Source organism: Dipodomys ordii, unplaced genomic scaffold (assembly GCF_000151885.1).
Source record: "Dipodomys ordii isolate 6190 unplaced genomic scaffold, Dord_2.0 Scaffold231, whole genome shotgun sequence".
NCBI classification, from domain to species: domain Eukaryota; kingdom Metazoa; phylum Chordata; class Mammalia; order Rodentia; family Heteromyidae; genus Dipodomys; species Dipodomys ordii.
In genome coordinates, this window is record NW_012267447.1 from 772,849 (window position 1) to 784,250 (window position 11,402).

Sequence of the window (11,402 nt, forward strand, 5' to 3'; positions counted from 1 at the left end):
GTCATGGGGCCTGAACTCTGGGCCTGGGCACTGTCCCTCAGCTCTTCAGCTCAAGGCTAGCGCTCTACCACTTGAGCCACAGCGCCACTTCTGGCTTTTTTCTTTTTGCTTATGTGGTGCTGAGGAATCGAACCCATGGCCTCATGCATGCAAGGCAAGCACTCTACCACTGAGCCACCTTCCCAACCCCGAAGTCCTTGAGTTATTGGGAAATCTTATTGCATGTGTTTAAGCTCAGAATACATATTTTCTCCTGCCTGCTAAGCAACAGTGCCTGGAACATAGTGAGTGCTGAGTAACCGGAAGCCAGCATGATTTCCTAGTTCCTACATTGCCACCCCTTTGGTACCTTGGTTTACTATTTTCCATCGTCTTTTCTCACCCAAAAGATGGTTTGTACTGATTTGAATCTTAACTGATTTTTCTTCCTCTATAAAATTCTGCCTCAAGCCACACTGACCTGCTTGTACCTTAAGCTGATTTCCCCACAGTGGACATGTGTTCACTGTGATATTTGTCCTGGGACCTCATGACCCTCAGCATAGATTTGAGTTAAAAGTGGGGCTCTGTGGTAGCTGAGATGGGGGTTTCTGCTACTTTGTCTGGTTCTATATGGTGTATGCATTGAATTCCCCAGGGTATCACAGAGGCCGAACGAGAGGCTTTTGAACTGCTCCCAGATGATGAGCGCCAGTGCATCAAGTGCAAGACCACATGCTTCCTGTCTGCCCTAGCCTGCTATGATTGCCCAGATGGTCTTGTCTGCCTTTCCCACATTAATGACCTCTGCAAGTGCTCCAGTAGTCGGCAGTATCTCCGGTGAGCTTGGGACCTACCCAGAGGAAATTGAACAAGGAAAAGGATATAGAGCTGGGCCAAATGTAGTCTTCCTTGTTCTCTTTCCCAGCTATCGGTATACCTTAGATGAGCTTCCTGCCATGCTGCATAAGCTGAAGGTTCGAGCTGAGTCCTTTGACACCTGGGCCAACAAAGTGCGAGTGGCACTAGAGGTGGAAGATGGACGAAAGCGCAGTGAGTGATTGGCTAGGGGGTGGGAAGGGCAGGACAAGAGGGGGCAGAAGGATTCCACAGGCAAGTTCCATTCCCTTTTTTGCCAGTCCTGGGGCTTGAACTCAGGGTCTGTACACTGTCCCTGAGCTTCTTCTGCTCAAGGCTAACACTCTACCACTTGAACCACAGTGTCATTTCTGGCTTTTTCTGCTTATGTAGTACTGAGGAATTGAACCCAGGGCTTCATGCATGCTAAGCAAGCGCTCTACTGCTAAACCACATTCCCAGATCCCCCTTTTTTTGTTGTTTCCCCTGATCCCCCTTCCTCCACCTTTACTAAACACTACTATTCTCATTCTTCCTCCAGGTCTTGAAGAGCTAAGGGCACTAGAGTCTGAGGCCCGTGAGCGAAGGTTTCCTAACAGTGAGCTACTGCAGCAACTGAAGAACTGCTTGAGTGAGGCTGAGGCTTGCGTGTCCCGAGCTCTGGGATTGGTCAGCGGCCAGGAAGCTGGGTATGGTGACTTGAGGTGTTGGGTCAGAGGTAGCTTGCCGAGGATCCAGTAACCTTGGAAAAGTACAAAGGGCAGACTGAATACCATTGGGTACATAGAACATTAGCAGGAAGTCACAAATATTAGATGGCTTAGGAAATGTTGAAGAATGCAAGATACCAGACAATTTAGCATCCAGAGGAGAGCCTGAGCAATAAGAAAGCCAGAAGTTATTTTTTCAGTACCAGTAGGAAATATGAGAGATAGGCTGAGAGAGTTTGTGGGCAAGAAGTTGGGGATGTTTAGTGGGAAGAACAGGACAGACATGAAAACTTGAATCAGCTTACATAGCTTTAGGTTCACAGTAGAGTATGAATTGAAAAATCTAAGTGCCAGGGGTGTGTCTGCTCAGTGGGAGAGCACTTGCCTAGCATGTGAAGAAGCTCTGGGTTTGAGTCTTAGCACCATTTTAACAAAAAGGAAAATTTTGGGTTTTGTTACTGTCAGTGGGTTTTTAAACTTCCTCTGCAGCTTGAAAAATAATTCCCTCTCTCCTAATGTCCTTCATCATCTGAAAAAAATGAAACATATTTAAAAACCCTCCCTGAGCTGGGCACTGGTGGCTCACGCCTGTAATCCTAGCTACTCAGGAGGCTGGGATCTGAGGATCATGGTTCAAAGCCAGCTTGGGCAGGAAAAGTCCGTGAGACTTTTATCTCCAATAAACCACCAGAAAAACTGGAAGTGGTGCTGTGGCTCAAGTGGTAGGTGCTCGCCTTGAGCTGAAGAGCTGAGGGACAGTGCCCAAGCCCAGAGTTCAAGCCCCACAACGGACCAAAAAAAACCCCTCCCTGCCACCTGGGCAGTTGGAGGAACCCTAAAATGCAAAATCAAGATGGACAGATGTGGCGAGGAAAGCTATTGACTATTAGCACAGAAATCAGGGGAGAGGACTGGGTTTGGATATGAACTCTACATGTGAAACTCCATAGCCCCCACAGGGTGGCTGGCCTACAGATGACCTTGGCTGAACTTCGGGCCTTTCTGGACCAGATGAACAATCTTCCTTGTGCCATGCACCAGATTGGGGATGTTAAGGTGAGGAGAGGTGGGCTGGAGTGCTACTGAGGGATTAAGGGAATTGGGAAACCTGAGTAGCAGGCTACACTGGATTCTTTGGGGAAGCGTAAAGTATTTGGGTGAGATAGGATGTATGTGTAGGAGGAAATAATGGGAGGTGTGGAATTTGAGGAACGGGTATGAGTAAAGGGGAAGATTTCCTGATGGAGGTAGTCATTAGTGTTCCTTAGGCCTGGAACGTTTGGGAAATTGAGCAACATTCATGAAAAGAGAGGAGAAATGGGATGGAAAAGGCACGGGATGGCAGTGTAGACATGAGGGTTTGTGCAATGTCTAAGCATAGCATAGGGCATAGGGACTTAACAGTGTTCTGAGAGTCCTTACAGAAATAAGGCACAAATTCATAACCAGCCTTTTTAAATAATCTCTAGTAATAAGACCCAGGACCATGCATTTTAATAAATTTCATAGGGAATTCTAATGAGCAATCAGTGTTAGGAATTGCTGTCACGGAGCCCAGAGAAGTAGAGTACAGCCTGTGTCAGATTCCCTGTTTCCTCAAGCTTGTAGGGGAAGAATGGAAGCAGGGCAACAATATGTGGTCATGGGATCTCTAGGTGGGCCCAACTGAGGAGTTTGTTCTTCATCCTGTACTCTGGCAGGGCATCCTGGAACAGGTGGAGGCCTACCAGGCTGAAGCATGTGAGGCCCTGGCCTCACTGCCCTCCAATCCTGGGCTACTGCAATCCCTGTTGGAGAGAGGGCAGCAGCTGGGGGTGGAGGTGCCTGAGGCCCAGCAGCTCCAGCGGCAGGTGGAACAGGCACGGTGGCTGGATGAGGTAAAACGCACACTGGCCCCCTCTGCCCGAAGGGGCACCCTGGCTGTCATGCGGGGACTGTTGGTTGCGGGTGCCAGTGTTGCCCCTAGCTCTGCTGTGGATAAGGCCCGGGCTGAGCTTCAGGAGCTGCTGACCATTGCTGAACGCTGGGAGGAGAAAGCCCACCTCTGCCTGGAAGCCAGGTAGGTCCAGCTATTCCCCTCCCTGCCCTATGACACCTTTCCGAGTTTAGTGGGGAACTTGAAGATGACTGTCATGGGTAGCTGTGGGTATCACACACATTCTATGTATTTGACTCTTACTTGTTTTTGAAAGCTTAGAAGTTTTCTTATAAAACTTACTTTTATTTTTAAATCTATGTATACAGAGGGTAGGGGTAGGCTCATGGAGAACAGAAACAAATAATGCATAGACGACTAGCCCTGTAGGCTAGCATGCACTCATGTATAGAAAGCACAGATCGCAAGAAGGTGATAGGTGCCACACATGGCACCATCTGACAGACTGCAACCACAGGTCATGCACCCAAGTGGTGTATGTAAACACTTCCAGCTGACTGACACACTGGCAGAGAAGTAGAGGTGCAATAGCTGTGATAGAAGGATGAATAGGTACATATGGTTAGGTGGGTGCAGGGCCTGCCACCTCTCCCTGGCAAGATAAGGGCAAGTAGATCCAAATAGCAGTGGAAATAACAAGTACTCAGTGAGTCTGTTTCTACATTTCTGGTAGTCAGGCTTGGCTTTGCTCAGTAGACCATGCCAAACTGGGTCCTCTTGTTCTTTGTTCTTACCTTTAGGCAGAAGCATCCACCAGCCACACTTGAGGCCATAATCCGTGAAGCAGAAAACATCCCTGTTCACCTGCCTAACATTCAGGCTCTCAAGGAGGCTCTTGCTAAGGCCCGGGCATGGATTGCTGATGTGGATGAGATCCAAGTGAGAACCTTACCTTGACTCTAATCCCAGGTCTTTTTTTGTTGTTGTTGTTGGTCATGGGGCCTGAACTCTGGGCCTGGGCACTGTCCCTCAGCTCTTCAGCTCAAGGCTAAACCTCTACCACTTGAGCCACAGTGCCACTTCCGGCTTTTTTCTTTTTTCTTATGTGGTGCTGAGGAATGGAACCCAGGGCCTCATGCATGCAAGGCAAGCGCTCTGCCACTGAGCCACCTTCCCAGCCTTAACCCCAGGTCTTTTGTCTAGCCAGGGAGACATGACACCTACTCTGAGTTGGGCTAGAGAGAGAAAGGGGGTGCAGCACATTGGGAAGAGGCAAAATGTGCTTAGAAAACAATATGAGAGAATCTCATAAATGAGGTTGCTGGTTAGGATGAGGCTAGTGGGGTAAGAGAGGCAGGTCGCATGGGAGTGGAACACCACAGGTACCTGCAGGAGTGGGGAAGAGGCAGGCCATGGCAGACAGCTAGTCTGGTGTCCTACACTGAGCGTGCCAGTAGATGGAAGTGTTAGGGTACAGAGGTATGTGGGTGTTCCTGAACACATGGCCTGTTGTTTCTGCCTTAGGACTGTTGAATTCAGTTCATCTTCCCAGCTCAGGGCCCAGCATGGAGTAAGTATCGCTAGATATTGCAAGGTAGACACTCAGCTTACTCTTCTTGTCCCTCTATCCAGAATGGTGACCACTACCCCTGCTTGGATGACTTGGAGGGCCTGGTGGCTGTGGGCCGGGACCTCCCTGTGGGACTAGAGGAACTGAGACAGCTGGAGCTGCAGGTACTGACGGCGCACTCTTGGAGGGAGAAGGCTTCCAAGACCTTCCTCAAGAAGAATTCTTGCTACACGCTGCTGGAGGTGAGGCCTGGCACCTTCACCTACTTGCCTCCCCTTGCCTGGTCTGGCTGTTGTGAGATGGCTTCTATGACAACATGGGGTTTGAAGGGACACTCGGGAGGGGAGGAGAGGGTGTGGGACATAGAGAAGCCCGGTCATCCCCCCTCTGTCTGCCTGCCTCAGGTGCTCTGCCCGTGTGCAGACGCCGGCTCAGACAGCACCAAGCGCAGCCGGTGGATGGAGAAGGAGCTGGGGTTATACAAATCTGACACAGAGCTGCTGGGGCTGTCTGCGCAGGACCTCAGGGACCCAGGCTCTGTGGTAAGATGCTTAAGACACAGATGGGTGAAGAGCCTGGCAATGATAAGAGTGTCTGAGCCGGGTGACCATGGGCAGACCGCTTGCTCCTGAGCCTCAGTTCTCTTGCTTTTGGAGTGGGATGTTTGAGGGGACAGGCAACTAACCTACTCTCCCCCTATCCTGGGCACGGCAGATCGTGGCCTTCAAGGAGGGGGAGCAGAAGGAGAAGGAGGGTATCCTGCAGCTGCGCCGCACCAACTCAGCCAAGCCCAGTCCACTGGCATCATCGGCCACAGCCACTTCTGCGACCTCCATCTGTGTGTGTGGGCAAGTGCCGGCCGGGGTGGGAGCTCTGCAGTGTGACCTGTGTCAGGACTGGTTCCATGGGCGGTGTGTGACAGTGCCCCGCCTCCTCAGCTACCCAAGGCCCAGTCCCACCTCATCCCCACTGCTGGCTTGGTGGGAATGGGACACCAAATTCCTGTGCCCACTGTGCATGCGCTCACGGCGCCCACGCCTGGAGACCATCCTGGCACTGCTGGTAGCCCTGCAGAGACTGCCTGTGCGGCTGCCTGAGGGTGAGGCCCTACAGTGCCTCACAGAGAGGGCCATCAGCTGGCAAGGCCGTGCCAGACAGGCTCTAGCCTCTGAGGACGTGACTGCTCTATTGGGACGGCTGGCTGAGCTCCACCAACAGCTCCAGGCTGAACCCAGTCCCGAGGAGCCCCCTACTTACCCTGCAGACCTTGCCTCTGACTCTCTGAGAGAGAGCAGTGGCAAGGATGTGCCTAAGGTAAGCTACTCAGCCCAGCTCTTCCCCTCCTATTCCTGTCTCCTAGCCCCTACATCTGTTTAGGCTCCAGCTCTGCTTCTGTTTTCTAGTGTTCAGTGTCTTTTGGCTCAGCCTCCCTTCCCCATCCTGTGTCAGTCCACACCCCTAGATTCTCTCTGTTGGCAAGCCCATGTCTCCCTTCCTCTGGGAGGTGGAGGCTTCCAGGATTGGGGTTGGGGGTAAAAGAATAGTTCCTGGTTCTTGTGTTCAAGTTTTCCGTGCCCATACCTGCTCTCCTATGCATGTCCAGGGCTTGTTGGAGAATGGAGACAGTGTGACCAGTCCTGAGAAGGTAGCCACAGAGGAGGGCTCAGGTAAGAGAGGTACGTGTAGCTGTAGTGTGGGTAGGATATTGACTCATGATCACCAGAGTGACCCCCTGTGGTCCTCTGCTCTGTAGTGGTTGTAGGGGAGATGATCAAATGGCTGCCTCTGACCCATACCTGTCCCCACCATCCATCCTCAGATTTGGAGCTGCTGTCCTCGCTGTTGCCACAACTGACTGGTCCTGTGCTGGAACTGCCGGAGGCAACTCGAGCCCCTCTGGAGGAGCTGATGATGGAGGGAGACCTGCTTGAGGTGACCCTGGATGAGAACCACAGCATCTGGCAGCTCCTGCAGGCTGGGCAGCCTCCAAACCTGGAGCGGATCCACACACTTCTAGAGGTGAGGAAGAATGTAGTCATGGGCAGGGTCTGGTCAGGCCCATAATGCCCAGGTCTGACTTAATACAAGCCTATACGTTCCTGTCTTTCTGCCTACCTATAATCACAGCTGGAGAAGGCAGAACGCCATGGGAGTCGGGCTCGGGGTCGGGCCCTGGAAAGGCGTCGGCGGCGGAAGGTGGATCGGGGTGGGGAGGCCGATGACCCAGCCCGAGAGGAGCTAGAGCCAAAGAGGGTACGAAGCTCAGGGCCAGAGGCCGAGGAAGCCCAGGAGGAGGACGAGCTGGAGGAGGAAACTGGGGGTGAGGCCCCTCCTGTACCCCTCCCCACCACTGGCAGTTCCAACACCCAGGAGAACCAGGATGGCTTGGAACCAGCACTAGGGGCCACTGTAGACCCCACAGCCCCCTTTTCTACTCTGACTTCCCGGCTGCATATGTCCTGCCCACAGCAGCCTCCTCAGCAACAGTTGTGACAGTGGCTGAGCCTAGCACAGACCCTAACAGACCCTTCCCCCACTCCTGGCCTCAAGGATCCTCTTTCTGACCATCAAGCCTGCTTTCTTGGAGGTGGGTGGGTGGGGGGAGGCTCCCCCTCTTCCCTGAGTCCCTTGACTTTTATATTCTGACTCCAAGGTATTGTTCAGACCTCAGCTCCTGGGGGCCGGCCCCTGGAGTCCCATCCCCATCCCTGGTAACCTCTAACCAGCATTCCCAGACACCTGAGGCAGATAGGCAGGTGGGAAGGGGGGGTCATTGGGGCTGGGCCAGCACCATTCCAGAGACAAGGCCAGTGCATATGCAAACTGGGGGAAATCTCTCCCATCTTCCCAGTTCTAGCCCTGGCCAGGCCATGCTACACTAACCTCTACACCCCCTCTCACTCATTTGCCTCCTCCCTTTTGCCCTCCTCCCTCCACCCTCACCTTTTTCCCTTTTCCCTGATTTTTCCACCCAGGAGGAGGAAACTTCACATAGCTGTGCTCAGTTTTTTTATTTTCTATGAATTTGTTTGGGGGTGGGGTGGGGGCTCAGCAGGGCTCCTTGTGGTCTGAAGAAGGCTTTTGGTGCTTGTCCTCACACCTGCCTCAACCCTTCCTCCCTGTCCTCCCCATATCCTTTCCTCCTCCTGGGTTCATGTTGTAATAAAAGAAGATTGTCGGTGTGTAATTAATTTGTTCAGAAGGAAAACAAAAAAGAAACTTGGTTCCAACTGAAGCCTATTTTAATTTTATTTTATTATTTTCCTCTTGTTAGAAATAAAACCCTTAGCAACATTTTTTTGGAAACCTGTTTCTGAAGTGCATTTCTCTTCTAAAGGGAGAGTGGAGCCTCCCTCACCTGTCAGTGGAGCAGCTGTAAGTGCTAGCAGGAGCACTGAGGCTGAGGCCAGGGGCCAAGGGGTTCTGAAACTGAATCCATTGTACCAGCTTCTCCTTAACCTTGGGCAAGACATCCAATGCCTCCCCAAGCCAGTTCCCTGTCTCCAGACAGGTGGACTTTGGCCCCACTCACCTGACCTGCACAATAGCTTCCCCAAACTTTGTGCCCTCCAGTCTATATCCTCTTGTTTTCAGAGGGAGCCCCCCCCATGGCTTCATTAAGGTATAATTCCCATGCCATAACGTTCATCTTGTTAAATGTGTAGTTGAATGAGTCAGATAGTGTTTTCTAAAGTGTAGAACTGATCGTGTCACTACTGCTTCATTACTCTTAAGATCAAGATTATATATAACCTCATTCTTTCTAGAATGCTTTTCTGACTAACCCATATAGGCCCTATCTCTTGATGTTTCTCACTGGTTCTTTCTGCCCTGGATGAATGGGCAGATGTGTGCTTATTTGTAATTCTGGAGTTCTCTTTTTAAACACTTGTTTTATTGAGATAAAACTCACATACCATATAGTTCCCTCTCTTTAAGTGTACAATTCAGCGACTTTTAGTATATTTAACAGAGTTGTGCAAAAACATCACTGCAAAAAAAATTGAGAACATTTTTATCATCTCCAAAAAAACCTTCACATCCCTTAGGTTCTTCCCATTTTCCCTCTTTACCTATTCTGGACGTTTTATATAAATGAAATTATACACTATGTGGTCCTTTGTGTCTGGCTTCTTTCACTTACCATAGTGGTTTCAAACCTGTCAGATTTTCTCCCTTTTGAGCCTCAAAAGATGAGGCTACTGTACTGCATCAGCCACTGACCCTAGAGATTTGATCACCTTTTTGTGTTTGCATGCATGTGCTTTTTAGGCAAGAAGACTAACCAGTTTCTACCAGATTTATAAAGGGATCCTTGGTCATGTCCAGGACATAAGGAGACAAGAGCCTAGAGAGCTTGCTGTGGTAGGCAGCTAGCTCTCCTCTCCGTCAATTGAGGCTCCCAAGGACTTTCCCTCCTCTCCTAGGGGCTGCACAGGTGTGTTGAAGGGCAAAGACCAGAAGCTCAGCACATTGCCACTTTCTTTTTTTAGGTTAATTTTTTTTGGTTGATTGTGGGGCTTAAACTCAGGGCCTGGGTACTGTCCTGAGCTCATTTGCTCAAAGCTAAAACTCTACCACTTTGACCATAGTTCTACTTTGGGTTTTCTGGGGGTCAATTGGAGATGAGTCTCATGGACTTTCCTGCCTGGGCTGGCTTTGAACTTCAATCCTCAGATCTCAGCCTCCTGAATAGCTAGGATTACAGGGATGATCCACCAGCACCCAGCAATTGCCACTGTTATTTTGCTCCTTCCTCATATGTATATAGAGGTCTCATTTTGCTCCATCTCTCCCCCTTCCCAGGATTTTCAATAGAAACCTAGTGGTCAAACAGTCACATTTTGGCAGTGTTGAGTGGTGGGAACATGGTTCAAGCTTGCCTTATCCCGTCAGTCCTTTAGTCTAGGCACTGGACCGAAAGACAAAATGCAATGAATAACCTCGTCCTGGGCTCAGTTTGACCCAAGGTTCCAGACAAGGGGGAAAGGCTAGCCTTTTGCCTAGCTTTCTGGAACTGACCATGATAAGAGGGTACAAGGAGGTGACACAAGAAGTGGCATGGGCACAAAGGGGGCCATCTTAACACCCCTGCCACTTTACTGCAAGGTAGCCAGCTGAATGGAAGAGATAACTGCCTATAACCCACAGCAACTCTCAGTGTAGAGAAATGTTCAGCTTGATGGAGAGTTCATCCCAGTTTTTACAAGAAACATTCTCATTTTGGCACCTTCCTATCTCGTCCTCACACTTTATGCCTCCTTCACAGTCTACATATATTTCATGAAATTTGCAGGGGAGGCTATAGCCATCGTTGTGCAAGACTCATCTGATGCAATCTCTTGCATTTTTCCAGCCTTCTTTCCCAGACACTGCCCTGGGAGTCATTGTCTCAGGGGAGCCCCAAATGAGCGGGACATGGAGATGAAGCTGAGGAAGTATCTTCTCACCCCAAAATAATTTTCTACTTTAGAGAGCCCACCTTGTTGCATCCTTGCAGACAGCTACACTTGTCAGGGTGGCTTCTTAGTTTGCTGGTGACCAGGGGACAGGAAGAGACATTACTGAAGACTCCCCAGACTTCCTCAGGCAAAACTGACATCCCACTTTCTTAGTGCTTCTGCTGTGCCTTAGTGGTAGATACATAGAATGATTATCTCCTCCCATCCTCAAACTCAATATACTGGAAGTTCCTGATGGCAACATCCAGGCTTTGAGTCCTCTGTCTTCACTTGTAGACAAGGAACCTGTATAGTTTCCTCAGAAAAATGCAGACAGGATTAGTCAGAGCCCCACTTCATGTGAACTCATAAAAAGTTCATTGGTACAGGATGCCACTTTATGGGGTAGGACCTGTGTCAGGACAATGATCAGTAGCCCTGAAGGATAAACACTGGCCATGCTTTGCAGAAGACCCAAAATTGTGATGGATCAGAGAAAAGGGATTGAGAGCCTTTGTGTATGAGGCTCTTAGGTTTCAGAAAAAGCAAGTAGCCCTTTGTGAACACCTTCCTGTCTGCAAAGCTGTACATGAGATACTTTGCCAAGTCCTCAATAGACTCATCATGCAAAATACATCAGTTAATAGGTCAGGTACAGACAAGCTTTATAGGCCTGAAAATTTCCTACCTCTGAATATAAGCCCTGTTCTGCATGTCAGAAGGGGGCCAGAATAGTCTGGACTAGGACTATAGTGGGGACTTGCTGTTGATATTTACTGTTGGTAGGTTGGGATATCAGCAGTACTATAGCCAGACTGACTTGGTCATGTTCTCTAAACCTTCCATGATTGTATTCTGGAGTGCTGCATCACAAATTACCTCAAAATGTTGACTTAAAATATTTTCATGGGGGCTAGGAAGGTGGCTCAATGGTAGAGCGCTTGCCTTGCATGCATGAGGCCCTGGGT

At 50.0% G+C, this 11,402-nt stretch overlaps 1 protein-coding gene across 4 annotated transcripts in view; it reads left to right on the forward strand.

Moving 5' to 3' along the window:
* The window catches only part of Kdm5c (lysine (K)-specific demethylase 5C), a 49,966-nt gene extending 40,908 nt beyond the window's left edge, over window positions 1-9,058 (forward strand). For 2 of the 4 annotated variants that reach the window (XM_013035928.1, XM_013035929.1), the window contains exons 15-26: window positions 638-819; window positions 908-1,032; window positions 1,379-1,526; window positions 2,498-2,603; window positions 3,248-3,606; window positions 4,224-4,362; window positions 5,056-5,235; window positions 5,398-5,535; window positions 5,708-6,307; window positions 6,597-6,669; window positions 6,813-7,012; window positions 7,121-9,058. In XM_013035928.1, coding sequence (XP_012891382.1) covers window positions 638-819; window positions 908-1,032; window positions 1,379-1,526; window positions 2,498-2,603; window positions 3,248-3,606; window positions 4,224-4,362; window positions 5,056-5,235; window positions 5,398-5,535; window positions 5,708-6,307; window positions 6,597-6,669; window positions 6,813-7,012; window positions 7,121-7,486 — 2,616 coding nt within the window. In that variant the 3' untranslated portion in view covers window positions 7,487-9,058. The remainder of the gene's footprint in view (window positions 1-637; window positions 820-907; window positions 1,033-1,378; window positions 1,527-2,497; window positions 2,604-3,247; window positions 3,607-4,223; window positions 4,363-5,055; window positions 5,236-5,397; window positions 5,536-5,707; window positions 6,308-6,596; window positions 6,670-6,812; window positions 7,013-7,120) is intronic. The other 2 variants (XM_013035930.1, XM_013035931.1) reach the window with 2 other exon arrangements.
* The last annotated feature ends 2,344 nt before the right edge of the window (window positions 9,059-11,402 follow it).